Source organism: Miscanthus floridulus, chromosome 19, assembly GCF_019320115.1.
Source record: "Miscanthus floridulus cultivar M001 chromosome 19, ASM1932011v1, whole genome shotgun sequence".
Lineage (NCBI taxonomy): Eukaryota > Viridiplantae > Streptophyta > Magnoliopsida > Poales > Poaceae > Miscanthus > Miscanthus floridulus.
In genome coordinates this window covers 54,439,451-54,452,459 of record NC_089598.1, presented here as the reverse complement: position 1 = coordinate 54,452,459, position 13,009 = coordinate 54,439,451, and the positions used below count along the sequence as shown (strand labels likewise).

Here is a 13,009-nt window from a genome sequence, read left to right as displayed (position 1 = left end):
AAGAGAAGAGAAATACATGTATTTAGATTAAAAATAAATTGAAATACACCAAATGTCATGGAAAACAAGGAGCCAACGTTTCAAGGGTCATTTTAACGAAGTCAATGTTTGGAGTTCTATAATTGCAAAGCGTGTTGTTTGGTGTCCTATAATTATAATTTTCTTAAAAAAAAAAATAAAATAAATCTACGAACAGACGAGCTTCCCGTCCCCGCGCAGAATTCCCCCTCCTTCGCCGGTCTACGAACGGGGAGCGAGTGAACGGCACACCTCTCTCGACCACGACAGGCCGACCTCAGAAAACGAAGGCACCGTGTTGTCCCGCCGCCCGCCCCGCCGCGCGCCGAAACTGCTGGTGAGCTCCTCTTCCATCACCACCGCCGCTGTTACGACTCCCGTAATCCTAGATTGCAGCGCCCCCCAGTGCCTCGCCCTCGGAATGTGGAAACCCTAGCCACCGTCGCCTGCCATGCGCCCGCGTTATTGTCTGGATTTATGATTCTTCGCCTATCTTGCAGAATTGGGAAAAACCACGAATGGAGGGTGCCGCGACGGAGAATGCAGCGGTGCCCGTGGCAGCGGCGGCCCCGGAAGCCGCTGTCCACTCGGATCAGCGCGTGGAGAGTGGTGCGGTGGTGGAGGACTCTGCGGCGTCCACGGTGGCTCCAGAGTCAACTTCTGACGCAGATCAGGCTATCGAGGATGCAGCCCCGGAGGACGGGGTGGACGAGTAAGTGATGCAGATTTATGTGACAGCTATTGCTTTGTATCACTGTATGTGCATTCTTCGATGATGGTTCTGTATAAAATCTCGATTTGCTTTATAGAGTACTATGAAGATGTCCGTGTGATGCAATTGATGTCACCAGGGATACATCCATCCTAGTTTTGCACGATTTCTCATTGAGAAGGATGTTCATTTGAAGCAAAATCTTATAAGCATGTACAAGCAAATAGCCCTAAATGCGACCAAAGTGGAAGGGTGACGAAGAGAGTTCCCTTTGCGATTGGATCAAAACGTGGGCATGGCCTGGTTCATTGCACAGACATTGGACAAGTGTGCCTTTCTTTTTACCCCTGTGCTGTGGTATCTCTTTGACTCTGCACAGCATGCATTGAAATGCTAAATTTCAGCAGAAATTTGGAGACCTTTTAGCTTGATGTTTTTTTTTTCTCTCGAAAATGCTGGAGAACTGCATGTGCATTATAGACTTGAAAGAAAATGGGCACAAGGGTGGCAAAAAGGATTACCAAAAATAAAGCACAAGAAAAAGGAACAGAGGGGGGGGGGGGGGGGGGGGGGTTGGGGGCGGTGTCAAAGAGCAAAGGAGATCTTTTACCTTTATGTTGTCATCCCATTTTTGCATCATATGGTTCTTTTGCAATCCGCAAAGTGAAGGGCGGGCCTGGTGCAAGCGGTAGAGTCTTACCGCCTGTGACCGGAAGGTCCCGGGTTCGAGTCGCGGTCTTCTCACATTGCACATGCGAGGGTAAGGCTTGCCACTGACACCTTTCCCCAGACCCCGCACAGAGCGGGAGCTCTCTGCACTGGGTATGCCCTTTTTTTTATGGCTCTTTTGCAATCCAGATCACCAAGCATGAAAGCACCATCCCAATTTCTCGTTCAAGATATATTTTTTCAAATTTATTAGATTGCATAGTGATTTTTTAATCTTGTAATTTTGAAACTCTTGATCCAGTCTAAGTCAAGTAGTTTCTTCTTTCGTCATAATGTCAAAAAAATAATTTCATTAAAAAACAGGTTTGCTTCCTAGTTCTTACACAACATGGTATCCAAAATAAACTTCAGCCGTGCATTGCTAAACATAATTTGGGGTCAATCTTTTCATATACATGGCCATACAAAAAACCAAATATTCACTCAGATACTATTGAAATTCAAATGGTTACTGCATTTTCCTCATGGCAACACCTTTTTTGACGCAGTGGAAAGTTTTGCATGGACTCGAAATTATCCAGGAATTACAGCACGTCCACTTTGGCCAGGGTTCTTGTTTTCTTCCATGTTTAAATTGCATCTCTTTGGCTCATTGTTTGTTTTAATATGGTAGGATAGCATAAACATTGCTGGTCTTCGTCTCCAATTTTGTTTACTGAATTTGACTCTAATTTTACTTTGCTTATGTGCAATGCATTTTCATTTCAGGGATACAGTGACAAATGTTGATGTCAGTCCTGAGGACATGAGAAACATCATTAAAGTTATAGCTGACACCGGAAAGTTCTGGTATTAAACTTCTCCTATACTGCTTCATAGTTTCTATTCATGGATGAGTTTTCTGTTCTTTTGGAGTTTTAAGTTTTGACACTGTGAGTGCCTCCATCATTTTGCACAAAAAATAGTTTATTGCCTCATTTAAACTGATTGTGTATGTGTTTCATGGTCTTTGAGTAGAATCTGTTGTAAAATGCTAACCAGGCATGTACCAGGACACTAGGGTAGCGTTTGGTTGGGAGTCAAAGTGGGGTGGGATGGTCCTGACTCTGGTTCGTGGGACGGGATGGCTCCATTCTATGTTTGGTTGAGGAGGGATGGGATGGTCCGTTTTCTGTTTGGATCAAAGACAACAAAAGTGGGATTTGCTACTGACAGGTGGGACCCAATTGTCAGTTTTTTTTTTTCATTTTTTGTCTCCTTTTCTTTCTCCTCTCCTTATCTCTTCATCCCAACCGCATGGAGTCGCAGTCTCGCACACGGGTACGGCGCCGCCTGGCTTCCCCAATCTGCAGTGAGCTCGCCCCGTGCCTTCTTCCCCCATGCTCGCGCTCACCCACGAGGCAGCGGCGCTCGCCCATGAGGCAGCCCGCGAGGTGGCATGCTTGCCCGTGAGACGGCGGCACTCGGCCGCGAGGTGGGCCGTGAGGCTTCGTGCTCGCGCTCGCCCATGAGGAGGCCCACGAGGCGGCGGCGCTCGCCCGCGCGTCGGTTCTCGAGACGGCGTGCTTGCCCCCGTTGGGTTCCTTCGTCTTCGAGCTCCTCTGTGCGTCGTCGTTCTTCCTCGCATCCTCTCCCGCGCGCCTGTCCTTCCTCCCATCCTCTCCCACGCGCCGTTCGTGAGCGAGCACACCTCCTCTCTTCTTCTTCTTCCTCTCCAGTGCTCGTCCCACTTGGGCTGCCCCCGTCCCCTCGATTTCGTGGGACAGGGACGCCCCGGATCAGAGCCGAATATTCCGTCGCCTCTGGCTGCCCCTCATCCAAACACCCCTTATCCCAGGACCGTCCCATCCCATCCCATTTGATCCTCGGAACCAAACACTACCTAGGTTGATTATGTTTCTTGCATTTTGTTTTATAAAAATGCATTCTTGCTGCATCCAGAATACTGGGACAAAAGATTGGAGCAGAACATTTATACTTGTGACTAACTCCTTTGCAGGCATGACTGGAGGTTCCTCAAGAGTGTACTGTCTATTCAACTGAAGCAGGTATGTGTATTGGGTTTGGGTATGTTGGCTGTAGTGCGTGGTGATTTGTGTTGTGTATGTTTATCATCTAAACTGATGTTCATCATGTGAAGGTCTTGGATGAATATTTTGAGGTTGAAATGGTGAGCCAAAATGATGGGCAACAGAGGTATTTCTCAGAGCTATTTAGCCAGCTCAATGGTGGTACGACCTTCACACTTATTTTGTGCTATAAAGTTCGAGTAAATTTCGGTTGTTGTAGTGTATATGTATTTCTGAATATTTTCAAGGTGGAATGGACCTATTATCCTGGTTCACTGTAGATATCAAATTCGTCTTCCTTTGCCCTTTGAGTTATGCAGTAGCTCATGTTCTTAGCTGTGCATAGATATAGCTTATTTTGGTTGTTATGAACTTGGAGCATTGAAATAGTACTCTTCCATGTTATTGGAAGCTAGACACTCTAATCTGCACTGGATGCCTTGTGATTGGCTGGTTCAAAGATTCAATGGATATTATTGGTAAAAGAACTAGTGCTTGAAATTATTGGTGTCGCGCCTCTTGCATGAGTTTCCAACTGAAAGTTGGTGTAATGGTGCTTTTATATTTATGTGATATAGCTACATCATACTCCTGTTCTTTTATTACTTCTGTAGAACATTATTAAGTTGAGAATAGCATTTCATGGACCTTCTACTTGTTTGTTAACATTGCAAAAGCATTTAAATATATGATTAGACCAACTAGGTACTTGAAAGCTGGTGGTGGGTTTTTCATTGCAGCTCATACAAGGCCTACTTGCACATCAGCTAATTTATTTCTTACAGATAATTAGAGATAACTCCTTTTGTGGACTAGTTGCAATACTTGTTTTTGGACTATTTGCAAATATGTGATTGTTTGTTGAATTACTTTGCAGCCCTCGAGAGGTTTGAAGAGGGTCCTCCATTCACACTGCAAAGGCTTTGTGAGGTGAGACTTTCCCCCTCCATTTTGCTTCTAAAACTTGTCCTAGAAATTTAGAGGGTGTTTGGTTTGAGGAATCAAACCATTCTAGATGAGGTGGTGCATCATGAATCCATTCATCAAATTTGATGGAATGACTACATTCCTCATACTAGTACTAATTAGTAGCTTGTGAGGAATGAGGTGATGATGTGTCAACCCATTCCATTCCATAAACCAAAAAAAAAGTGAGAAGTGAGAAGATGATGGACTAACCCATTCCTCAAACCAAACACCATATTAATGTCAGTGACACAGTTACATTTTCATTTATACCTTTCATTCATCCTATTTCGAAGCAAATAGTCTTACATTAGTTTCCATTGACAGATTTTGTTGGATCCAAAAGGAACATATACAAAATTATCAAAGCTTGCATTGGCCCTGGAGAAGGTTTGTCAGTTGAGCTTTCACTATTGCTTAGATATCAGTACCAATGTACCATGCAGTTCTTAGCTATGTTATCGTGTACTCTGAGTTTGCCCTATTGATCTAAAGTGCAAGTTTTTTACTTGTTGGTTTACCACCTAAAGTGAAAATAATGTACCTTGGTTTGAGTTATGATTTTTTGAAACAACATTGAGTGCACCTTGATAACAAAGATCAATTAATTTACAATGCAGCAGTTGCTACAGTTCTTCTGTAAGTAAGAAAGACAAAATAAGGTTTCCCATGTCTTGGTGGACATTAAGTTGAGAGTTTATCTGCTGACAGTTTTTTTCATTCATTATGTTTGTGTTCTTATATTTGTTCTGAAACATTCATTGCCAACTATGGTCTCTCTTGTTTGTAGAATCTCCTAGTTACATCTACAATAACCAAGTGCACTGATCCATATCCAGCTGCTCATGGGCTGCCATGTTCAGATTGCACACAAATTACAGAAAATTCTGGGCCTGCTGATGTAGAGTCAATGAGCACACCTGAGCATACAACAGCAGTACCAAATGGAACAGAGCATGTAGCAGGTGATGGTGACGAAGAGATGGCTGATGCAGAAGCTGAGGAATCATCTGGTAGCCACGATGTAGAGATGCAGGAGGACAAGCCTGATCAGGTTGATAATGTTAATTCCGATGCTAATCCTGGTGCTGCAGCTGCTCCTGAAGCAGTTAATGCCAGTGAATCCACATCGCAGCCACAAAGTTGAGCTTGCTAGAAAAGAAAGTCATAGAACCAAGTTTCTAGTACAGCTGTCCATTTAGCAATCTGCGTGTTGCTCACCAACTCTTGGGATCCGCTTTCCTCGCCTCCTCAAACAACCAGAAAGGGAATGTGGATTCAGAAGCTTACAGGGATTAGCTGATCTTACTAGATGTTGGTCATGCCTGAAACACTTTAAACTTTCCAGGAAATGCCTTACTCAAAAAGGCCATGGTATGTTTTGATCAATTGTACCTTTGTTTCTGAGGCACCACATTGGTTAGAAAGTCTGTGTATGGGTTGCCAAAATCCATGAAAGATGAGTAAAATGAATATCTTCACTCTCTACTGAACTTATGATGTATCATGAGAAAGTGAATTTCATGCACGTCTTGCCCCCTGTCTACTCCAGTATTTATTAGTGAACCCTGCACAGAATCTGTCATTCCATCATTCATTTGTAATGACTTTGCCCTGATGCCTCAAGCAGGCATCAAACATTTTGTACCACGGATTGTCCATGCCTGCTACAATGTGCTTTAGAAGCTACTTAGTCATTGCTGATGTGCACTAGATTAATGATAATGCTAAATTTGTCTTCAATTTCTAGTTTCCTAGTCCGAGCAAATATTTATCTTTGCTTGAAAGGTCAACAAGTCATAGTGTTTATTCCTTACCATGAGAGAATTCATCATAACCTAAAAGAATACATCAATTTCTTTGTTCACAAGTGCACGTCAGGCTATCTATCTTATGCTTCCCCATATCAGGTGGTGGAGATCGATAGTCAAATGTGAAATGTAGCTATGATGTGGTGCAATGGTTCATGTTGCTATCAACTGGTGACGCAAACTCTTGCGTTTGTGTTGGTTTTGGATTGGTTCTTTGGTTGGGTGTAGGGCGACAATGTAGCGGCGTTATAATGACTGGATGTCTACCTTGGCTAAACTTTCTACTTATTCTTTGTTTCTTTAAATGGGTATATGTTGTCTTTGGTCATGGCACCTGGTGAGTAGTTTGGTGTCAACTGCTGCAATTTCTGGCGAAGTCATGGGTAGTGGCTTCTGTTATACAGTAATAATTTTATTTTAAAACATTGATATGGGCCTTAACGAATGCAAGTTTAGTTGGTTCATTGTTATTAGGTTATAATATGGTGTTTGGTTAAGAAAATATATTGTGATGGAGGCGTTTGTTTTATAACTTGACACCAAATTGTTTCCACCTCCACGTTTAACTTCTCAAGATTCACATGGATGCTATTTTTGAATGACAAGAGTGAAGTCTTCAACATATTCAAATCTTTCATAGAGAGGGTTGAGAATGAGTTTGAATTGAAAATAAAAAAAGTAAAAAGTGACAATGATAGTAAATTCAAGAATACATGAAATGGATAAGTTGTGTCGTAAGGTAAGATCAAACATGAGTTTTCGATCAAATACACTCCACAATCAGATAAGAGAAGGAATATGACTCTAATTTATATGGCAAGGTCTATACTTAGCGAATACAATATGACTAACTCTTTTTTGGCAAAGCAATCAACATTGCTTGTCATGCAAGTAATAGGCTCTATTGTCCATATGAGTGTTGATTGAAAGGAAGCAAAATATTTCATACTTTCGGGTATTTGGTTATGCATGCTATATTCGCAAGAAAGACACAATATTGAACAAATTTGAGAGAAAGTGTAATGAGGGATTTCTTCTTGGTTACTCCTTGAGTAGCAAGGCATACATAGTGTACAACAAGACACATGGTATTATTGAGGAGTTTAATGATGTGGAGCTTGATGCAACTAATGGGTTTTAAGTAGAAAATGAAAATTTGGATGATGTGAGAGGTGCCAAGCTAAATAAAGCAGTGAAGTATGTGGCTATCAGTTATATTAGACCTAGAGAGGTGCAACAAGTTGATGATGATTCTATTAGAGTTGTGCCTCCAACTAGTGTGCAAAATAAAGATAGTGCAAGAACTCAACAATTTCATTGGAACCAAATGGATGTTTAGAAATGAACAAAATAAAGATGGTGTGGTAGTAAAGAACAAGGCAAGATTGATAGCTCAAGGATGGCTACCACTCAGAGACTTCGGATTTATACTTGTTCAGGCAATGTACCCTGCGTCTAGTTCGGTGGTGTTCGATCATGTTTTTAAGCACAAGGGCTTGATGTTTGCAGCAGGGGTTACAAACATGGGAGAAAACTAGAGGAAGGATGAGTCTAAAATCGAGAGGAAGAGTTCGGTCGAGAGACGTCTCTTGGCTTCCGTTTTTCTCTTGAGGAAGAAGAGGCCCTTGTTGCCTCTTATATTGCTGGGGAGCAGGGTTACACAGTGAGAGAGAGGAAAAAAAATCTTCATGCGTAGTGGGTCCTAAGAGTGATAAGTGTTGCATTGCGTTCCTCTGTGGGTGGTCATGCTCTCATGTTGTGCAGGTGGCGTGGAAGTCTCCCCCAACCATGCTAATTGGAGGTGCCATGCGTGACTCATTCTTGGGTAGGTGGAATAGTCGCTATAGTGTTGCCTCGCGCCAACCTTGCCCGGCCTCACCTGCCGACGACCGTGTCGGAGCTTGAGCTTTGCACGGGTGGGAGTGGTAAAGAGATTGAGGAAGAAAGGAAGGGGTCAAAATAGACTCTCGCGTGTTTCTTCGTTCGGAACTTACATGTTGTATTGCTGGTACGGTGATCTGTCATGTCACCTCAGCAAAATTGCAAGATATAATGTAGCTACTATCCAACGGCAGATATGTAGTTAGCCGTCTAAAACTGATAGAAGTAATGATAAAAAAGAGTTAAATATGCCATGAAATAAAACCGCAAAAAAACAAAACTACACGAGCAAACAACAAAATCACTATGGGTGTGTTTGTTTCCCTCGTGCAAAAGTTTAGCCTTGTCACATCGAATCTTTGAAACATAGGCCAGTTACAAAAACTAATTACACAGATTGAAGCTAATTTGTGAGCTGAATCTATTAAGTCTAATTATTCTAAAATTTGACAACGTGGCGCTACAGTAAACATTTGCTAATTATAGATTAATTAAGGCTTAATAGATTCGTCTCGCTAATTAGTCTACACCTGTGCAATTAATTTTATAATTAGTTCATGTTTAGCGCTCCTAAACAGTCTACTCCCTTGCCTCCTCGCCCTGGAGTCTGCCGGTGCTGCTCCCGCCATTTTTCTTCTTCAACATGGTATCCACGCCACGGCCACCACCTCAGATGGCGTTCCCGTCGGGTAACACTAAGGCCTTGTTTAGTTCTCCCAAAAATTTACTCTCTATCATATCGAGTGTTTTGATATATGCATAAAGTATTAAATATAGACTAAAAAATAATTAATTATACAGTTCACAGTTAATTTACGAGACGAATCTTTTAAGCCCTGTTAGTCCCGTGCAAATGTCCCCTTTCACTTCAGCGAGTTCCTCCAGCCTCCGCCCAACCCTAACAACCCCACCACCTTCCCGACCCCCACGGGCGTCTTCCAGGGCGCGCCTGGCCCCCGCCGCCGCGCTACCGCCCACGGGGCCCTACTCCTACCAGCCGGCGACCCCGCCCTTCCACTGCGCCCCGTACCTCCAATACACGAACGACCCCCACGGTTTCCACCACCCCGCTGCGGCCTCCTTCGCCACTAACCCCACCGCAAGCCCTATCCTGAACTCCGGCCCGGGCCCTAACCCGGGGGCGCGGCTGATGCAGCTGCTAAGAAACACCGCGCCCACCCACCTTGAGTCGGCTGCGTCTATGCCGCCGTCGTCGGAGTTCTCCACGAACCCCACGGCGGCGCTCCCGGCGTCGTCTTCTGCACCGCCGGCGAGGATGCCCAGCAGCAAGATGCCACGAGGGAGGCTGCCCGGTCCCGGGGACCGGGCGGTGCACGACGTGGACTCACGGCTACCAGGGGAGGCGGAGCCGCCGCAGCTCGAGGTGACGCCAATAACGAAGTACATCTCGGACCCTAGATTGGTCCTTGGCAGGCAGATCGCGGTGAACAGGACGTACATCGTGTACGGTCTTAAGCTAGGCAACATCCGCGTGCTCAACATCAACACTGCACTCCGCTCGCTCCTTCGGGGGCACACACAGGTATGTGACTGCTGTAGTCGTGTTGTTTAGTTTATATGGCCATGAACTAGTGTTAATAATGTCTTTGAAGCGAGGTATTGCTCTCTTCTTAGCACATGAACACCTCAGGCTCAGTAAATGCAGTGTGTTTTGTAATTGCCTTTGTTCTCTGGCTTATATTATATATTCCAGGCTGTAAAATTAGGTTTTGACTATGTTCCAAATTAATTGATATGATTGCTGCATGTAGCAGAAATCCAAACGGAGGGTGAACCCAAGCACACGAGTTAATTAAGGATATTAATATCAGCTTATTTTATGCCCCTTCAAATTTGCTTTCAGTATTTGTTTATATGCTAGACAGGTGCATTATTCACATATTTGGACAATAGTACCAGATAATTTATCTGATGCAAGTATTTATTTTTTGGTTTAAGCCAGTTTATTTGATAATTTAGCACGTTCACCATGCCTTATTATATTTTTTACTTTAGTCATCCTGAGTTAGCTTTTCTTATTTATGTTTTGATGGACTTATTTGTGTTTGCTGCAGAGGGTGACGGGCATGGCCTTCTTTGCAGAAGATGTCCATCGTTTAGCAAGGTACTCTGTGTCGATGTATATGATGTTTTCAGACATGTTTCTCTTCTTGGTGCAGTGGTAAAGTGCACATGTATCTGTTTTCTTCTCCTTGCCTTTGTGGAGTGGACAACTGGGTGGTAGCATTGCCTTGTCAACTCTTATCATCCAGTTGTTGATGCAATGTAAACTTTCTTTTTGTTAGTCTAAAACCATAGCATGCTATTTAAGATTGGCACAACATAAACCATCTCCATGTCCTCTTAAACTCTCCAACTTATTTTATTCATCTACAGTGCAAGTGTAGATGGGAGGGTATATGTGTGGAAGATTGATGAGGGACCTGATGAGGAAAATAAATTTCAAATCACAGGAAGGATTGAAACCGCCATCCAGATTATAGGAGATGCTGAAACCTATCATCCTAGAATATGTTGGCACTCTCGTAAGCAAGTAAATCCTCATCTCCATGACCTCTATCACCTGAAATGTCTTGATTGTATTCCTATATACTGATCTATGTAGTTTCTTCTTGTAGGAGATTCTGTATGTTGGAATTGGGAATTGCATCTTGAGAGTGGACACAATAAAAGTGGGAAAAGGAAGAGACCCCTATTCGGAAGAACCTGTAAGATGCCCACTTGACAAGCTGGTTGATGGTGTGAGCTTAGTTGGTAAACATGGTGGAGACATTACTGATCTCTCCATATCTCAATGGATGACTACGCTTGTGGCTTCAGCATCCAAAGATGGCACGGTTTGTACTCTTTACAGGACATCCTCTCGTTTGTTAGGAAAACTACGTCATGATAGGCTAGAGCACAGTATTTGAAGCTGCCTTGAAAACCACAGATCCCAAACTTTCTTCATGAACTTCTATTTCATTGTGCACATTTGTATCAAAATTTAGCTTGGTTTCTGTCTAAGAGCATCAAGAATCTGGAATGTAAAATGCTATTTCTTATTCTTCTGTTACTCAATAGTTGATATGTTCTCCTTGCTTTCTAGTTCCAGCGCAAGTTGATATGCAATCAGCACACAGATGGATGCTACAATTATGGAACTTAGTTTCATTTATCATATTGTTAATCCTGCTGCACTCGGACAAATTCCACTGCCCCGGATAAGAGAATTGTTATTCCTTCTCTGGGTGTTACGGCATAGGTTACCTTGTATTTTTTGGTACCATACTGGATTATACATAACATTATTAAGTATCGCTGCGTGCAGTTTATAATGTTGTCCCTTTTGTTTGTGACAGGTAAAGGTCTGAAAGGAGAAGAGGAGCTGAAATGCCAGCAAGATCAATAAGCAAAGATCAAAGTTTATTTTAATCCCATCTCATCTTCCTGTTCATATTGAAAGTAGCAGGACACTCCACTACCCTACGGAGGCCAAATGGAAGGATTGAAGAATCATGATGTGGATTTCCACGAAAGTGAAGGAGACTGACGCGAAAGTATGATTTACTTCCCTAGTTGCTGATATGGCGCCACGTAGGACGGATAATATGGCACTACATAGGGTGACTAACATGAGGTTTCAAAAGTTAAAGAAGTTCAAAAATCTAGTTTTCCGATCAAAGGAGACAAATCATGCATACTAGTCGATAATTTTGAGGGAGGTTAGATGGACTTTTTTAAGGTGTGCACTTGAGTCTCGTGCCAAAAAAGTCTACACTTGCGGTTTTCGTGTGTTTGCAATGTATTAAGCCTGATATTGTAAATAAGATTATATTGGTTTTAAACTGACAGTAACTCACCTTGTTGGGTTCCTTAGGTGAAGCCTGTCCACCTGGTTTTGAAGTAATTGAGTTGACATGAGTGTTCGTACTTTCCTGAATTTATTCTATGATTCGACGGAGGTGCCTGTATTTTTCTTAATTTATTTCAGGATTTAACAATATCCTTTCAGTGGTACATCTACCACAGTTTTCTAGAGATGCTCATAAGCTGTTACTGTTTGTGTGTATTAGTAAAGATGAGTGTAGGTATGTATAAGTGTATGCATATTGGGGGGAAAAAAGACTATTAGCTTACAGTTATTTACACAAAAGTTATGGCGCCAATATGTGGGACCTACTGCTGAGCCCCTGGCAACGCGACGCGACTACAGGAGCAGACTATTGATGGCTACTACCAGCACTGGTCCGTTTCCCACCGACGCACCCGCAAGACGCCGGCGCCCGGCCGCGGCCGGTGGGGCGGCCCGAGCGAGCGGTCATACTGCCCTCGGGCGTCCGGGTCCGACAGCGTCTCGTAGGCGCGCTGGATCTCCAGGAACGCCGCCGCAGTCCGGGACGAGGACGAGCGGGAGGTGTCGGGGTGAAGGCGCTTGGCCATGGCGCGGTACGCGGCCTTGATCTCCACCTGCGTCGCGGCGCGCCCTACCCGCAGCGCCTCGTACAGGCTCCCCGCCGCTGCGAGTGCCGGCGCCGTGGCCAGGGGCACCGCTCCCGCCATGAGACCGCCGGCCGCCTACCGCTCCTTTTGCCTCCGCCGCTTATTGCTGGTGTCTCTAGGGAAGAAGGAAGATGATGTGAGCTCTGCCTGAGCTGTGGAATGACGACTTGGTTGGCGAGTGCGAGACTCAGTGACGGTTTGGACGAGGTGGATTGGGTTTATAAGTGGGAGGCCCGACCCCACCTGCAGAAGATGAGTGCGCGCGGTACTATAGGCGCGCTAGCCATCAAAGGTGCCGTCGCGGGATGCGGCGTTGCTTTCTTCTACAAGAATTAGTTTTCTTTGAGAGTAAGAAGAATTAGTTGAGGATGGGGCGTTGC

General features: G+C 44.0%; 3 protein-coding genes across 7 annotated transcripts; 2 read left to right on the top strand and 1 right to left on the bottom strand.

Moving 5' to 3' along the window:
* The first annotated feature begins 207 nt into the window (after positions 1 to 207).
* Positions 208 to 5,925, top strand: LOC136527791 (uncharacterized). Its single transcript, XM_066520633.1, has 8 exons — positions 208 to 355; positions 519 to 730; positions 2,168 to 2,248; positions 3,399 to 3,447; positions 3,540 to 3,630; positions 4,346 to 4,398; positions 4,762 to 4,824; positions 5,225 to 5,925. The coding sequence occupies exons 2-8, from the start codon at positions 537 to 539 to the stop codon at positions 5,579 to 5,581; spliced, it is 888 nt and encodes a 295-aa protein (XP_066376730.1). The 5' UTR covers positions 208 to 355; positions 519 to 536; the 3' UTR covers positions 5,582 to 5,925.
* Positions 5,926 to 8,976: 3,051 nt separating this feature from the next.
* Positions 8,977 to 12,069, top strand: LOC136527570 (enhancer of mRNA-decapping protein 4-like). 5 transcript variants are annotated; one of them, XR_010776849.1, is made up of 6 exons: positions 8,977 to 9,669; positions 10,202 to 10,251; positions 10,524 to 10,680; positions 10,766 to 10,984; positions 11,236 to 11,391; positions 11,489 to 12,069. XR_010776849.1 is itself a non-coding variant. In XM_066520346.1 (5 exons), the coding sequence occupies exons 1-5, from the start codon at positions 8,980 to 8,982 to the stop codon at positions 11,498 to 11,500; spliced, it is 1,128 nt and encodes a 375-aa protein (XP_066376443.1). In that variant the 5' UTR covers positions 8,977 to 8,979; the 3' UTR covers positions 11,501 to 12,069. The 5 variants fall into 5 exon arrangements, 1 of the variants encoding a protein (XP_066376443.1); XR_010776850.1 differs by having other exon boundaries at positions 11,236 to 11,409; XR_010776851.1 differs by lacking the exon at positions 11,236 to 11,391 and having other exon boundaries at positions 10,524 to 10,672.
* A 169-nt stretch (positions 12,070 to 12,238) lies between these two features.
* LOC136527571 (chaperone protein dnaJ 11, chloroplastic-like) lies at positions 12,239 to 12,833 on the bottom strand. The gene has a single exon (XM_066520347.1). The coding sequence runs from the start codon at positions 12,687 to 12,689 to the stop codon at positions 12,363 to 12,365; it is 327 nt and encodes a 108-aa protein (XP_066376444.1). The 5' UTR covers positions 12,690 to 12,833; the 3' UTR covers positions 12,239 to 12,362.
* Positions 12,834 to 13,009: the final 176 nt, after the last annotated feature.

Excerpts from the sequence above, each read along its gene's own strand:
- LOC136527571 (XM_066520347.1), bottom strand. The coding sequence starts at position 12,689 with ATGGCGGGAGCGGTGCCCCTGGCCACGGCGCCGGCACTCGCAGCGGCG.
- LOC136527791 (XM_066520633.1), top strand. The coding sequence starts at position 537 with ATGGAGGGTGCCGCGACGGAGAATGCAGCGGTGCCCGTGGCAGCGGCG. Across the intron at positions 731-2,167 it reads CCGGAGGACGGGGTGGACGA|GGATACAGTGACAAATGTTG; the intron begins GTAAGTGATGCA and ends TTTTCATTTCAG. Across the intron at positions 4,825-5,224 it reads TTGCATTGGCCCTGGAGAAG|AATCTCCTAGTTACATCTAC; the intron begins GTTTGTCAGTTG and ends TCTTGTTTGTAG.
- LOC136527570 (XM_066520346.1), top strand. The coding sequence starts at position 8,980 with ATGTCCCCTTTCACTTCAGCGAGTTCCTCCAGCCTCCGCCCAACCCTA. Across the intron at positions 9,670-10,201 it reads TCCTTCGGGGGCACACACAG|AGGGTGACGGGCATGGCCTT; the intron begins GTATGTGACTGC and ends TGTTTGCTGCAG. Across the intron at positions 10,252-10,523 it reads GATGTCCATCGTTTAGCAAG|TGCAAGTGTAGATGGGAGGG; the intron begins GTACTCTGTGTC and ends ATTCATCTACAG.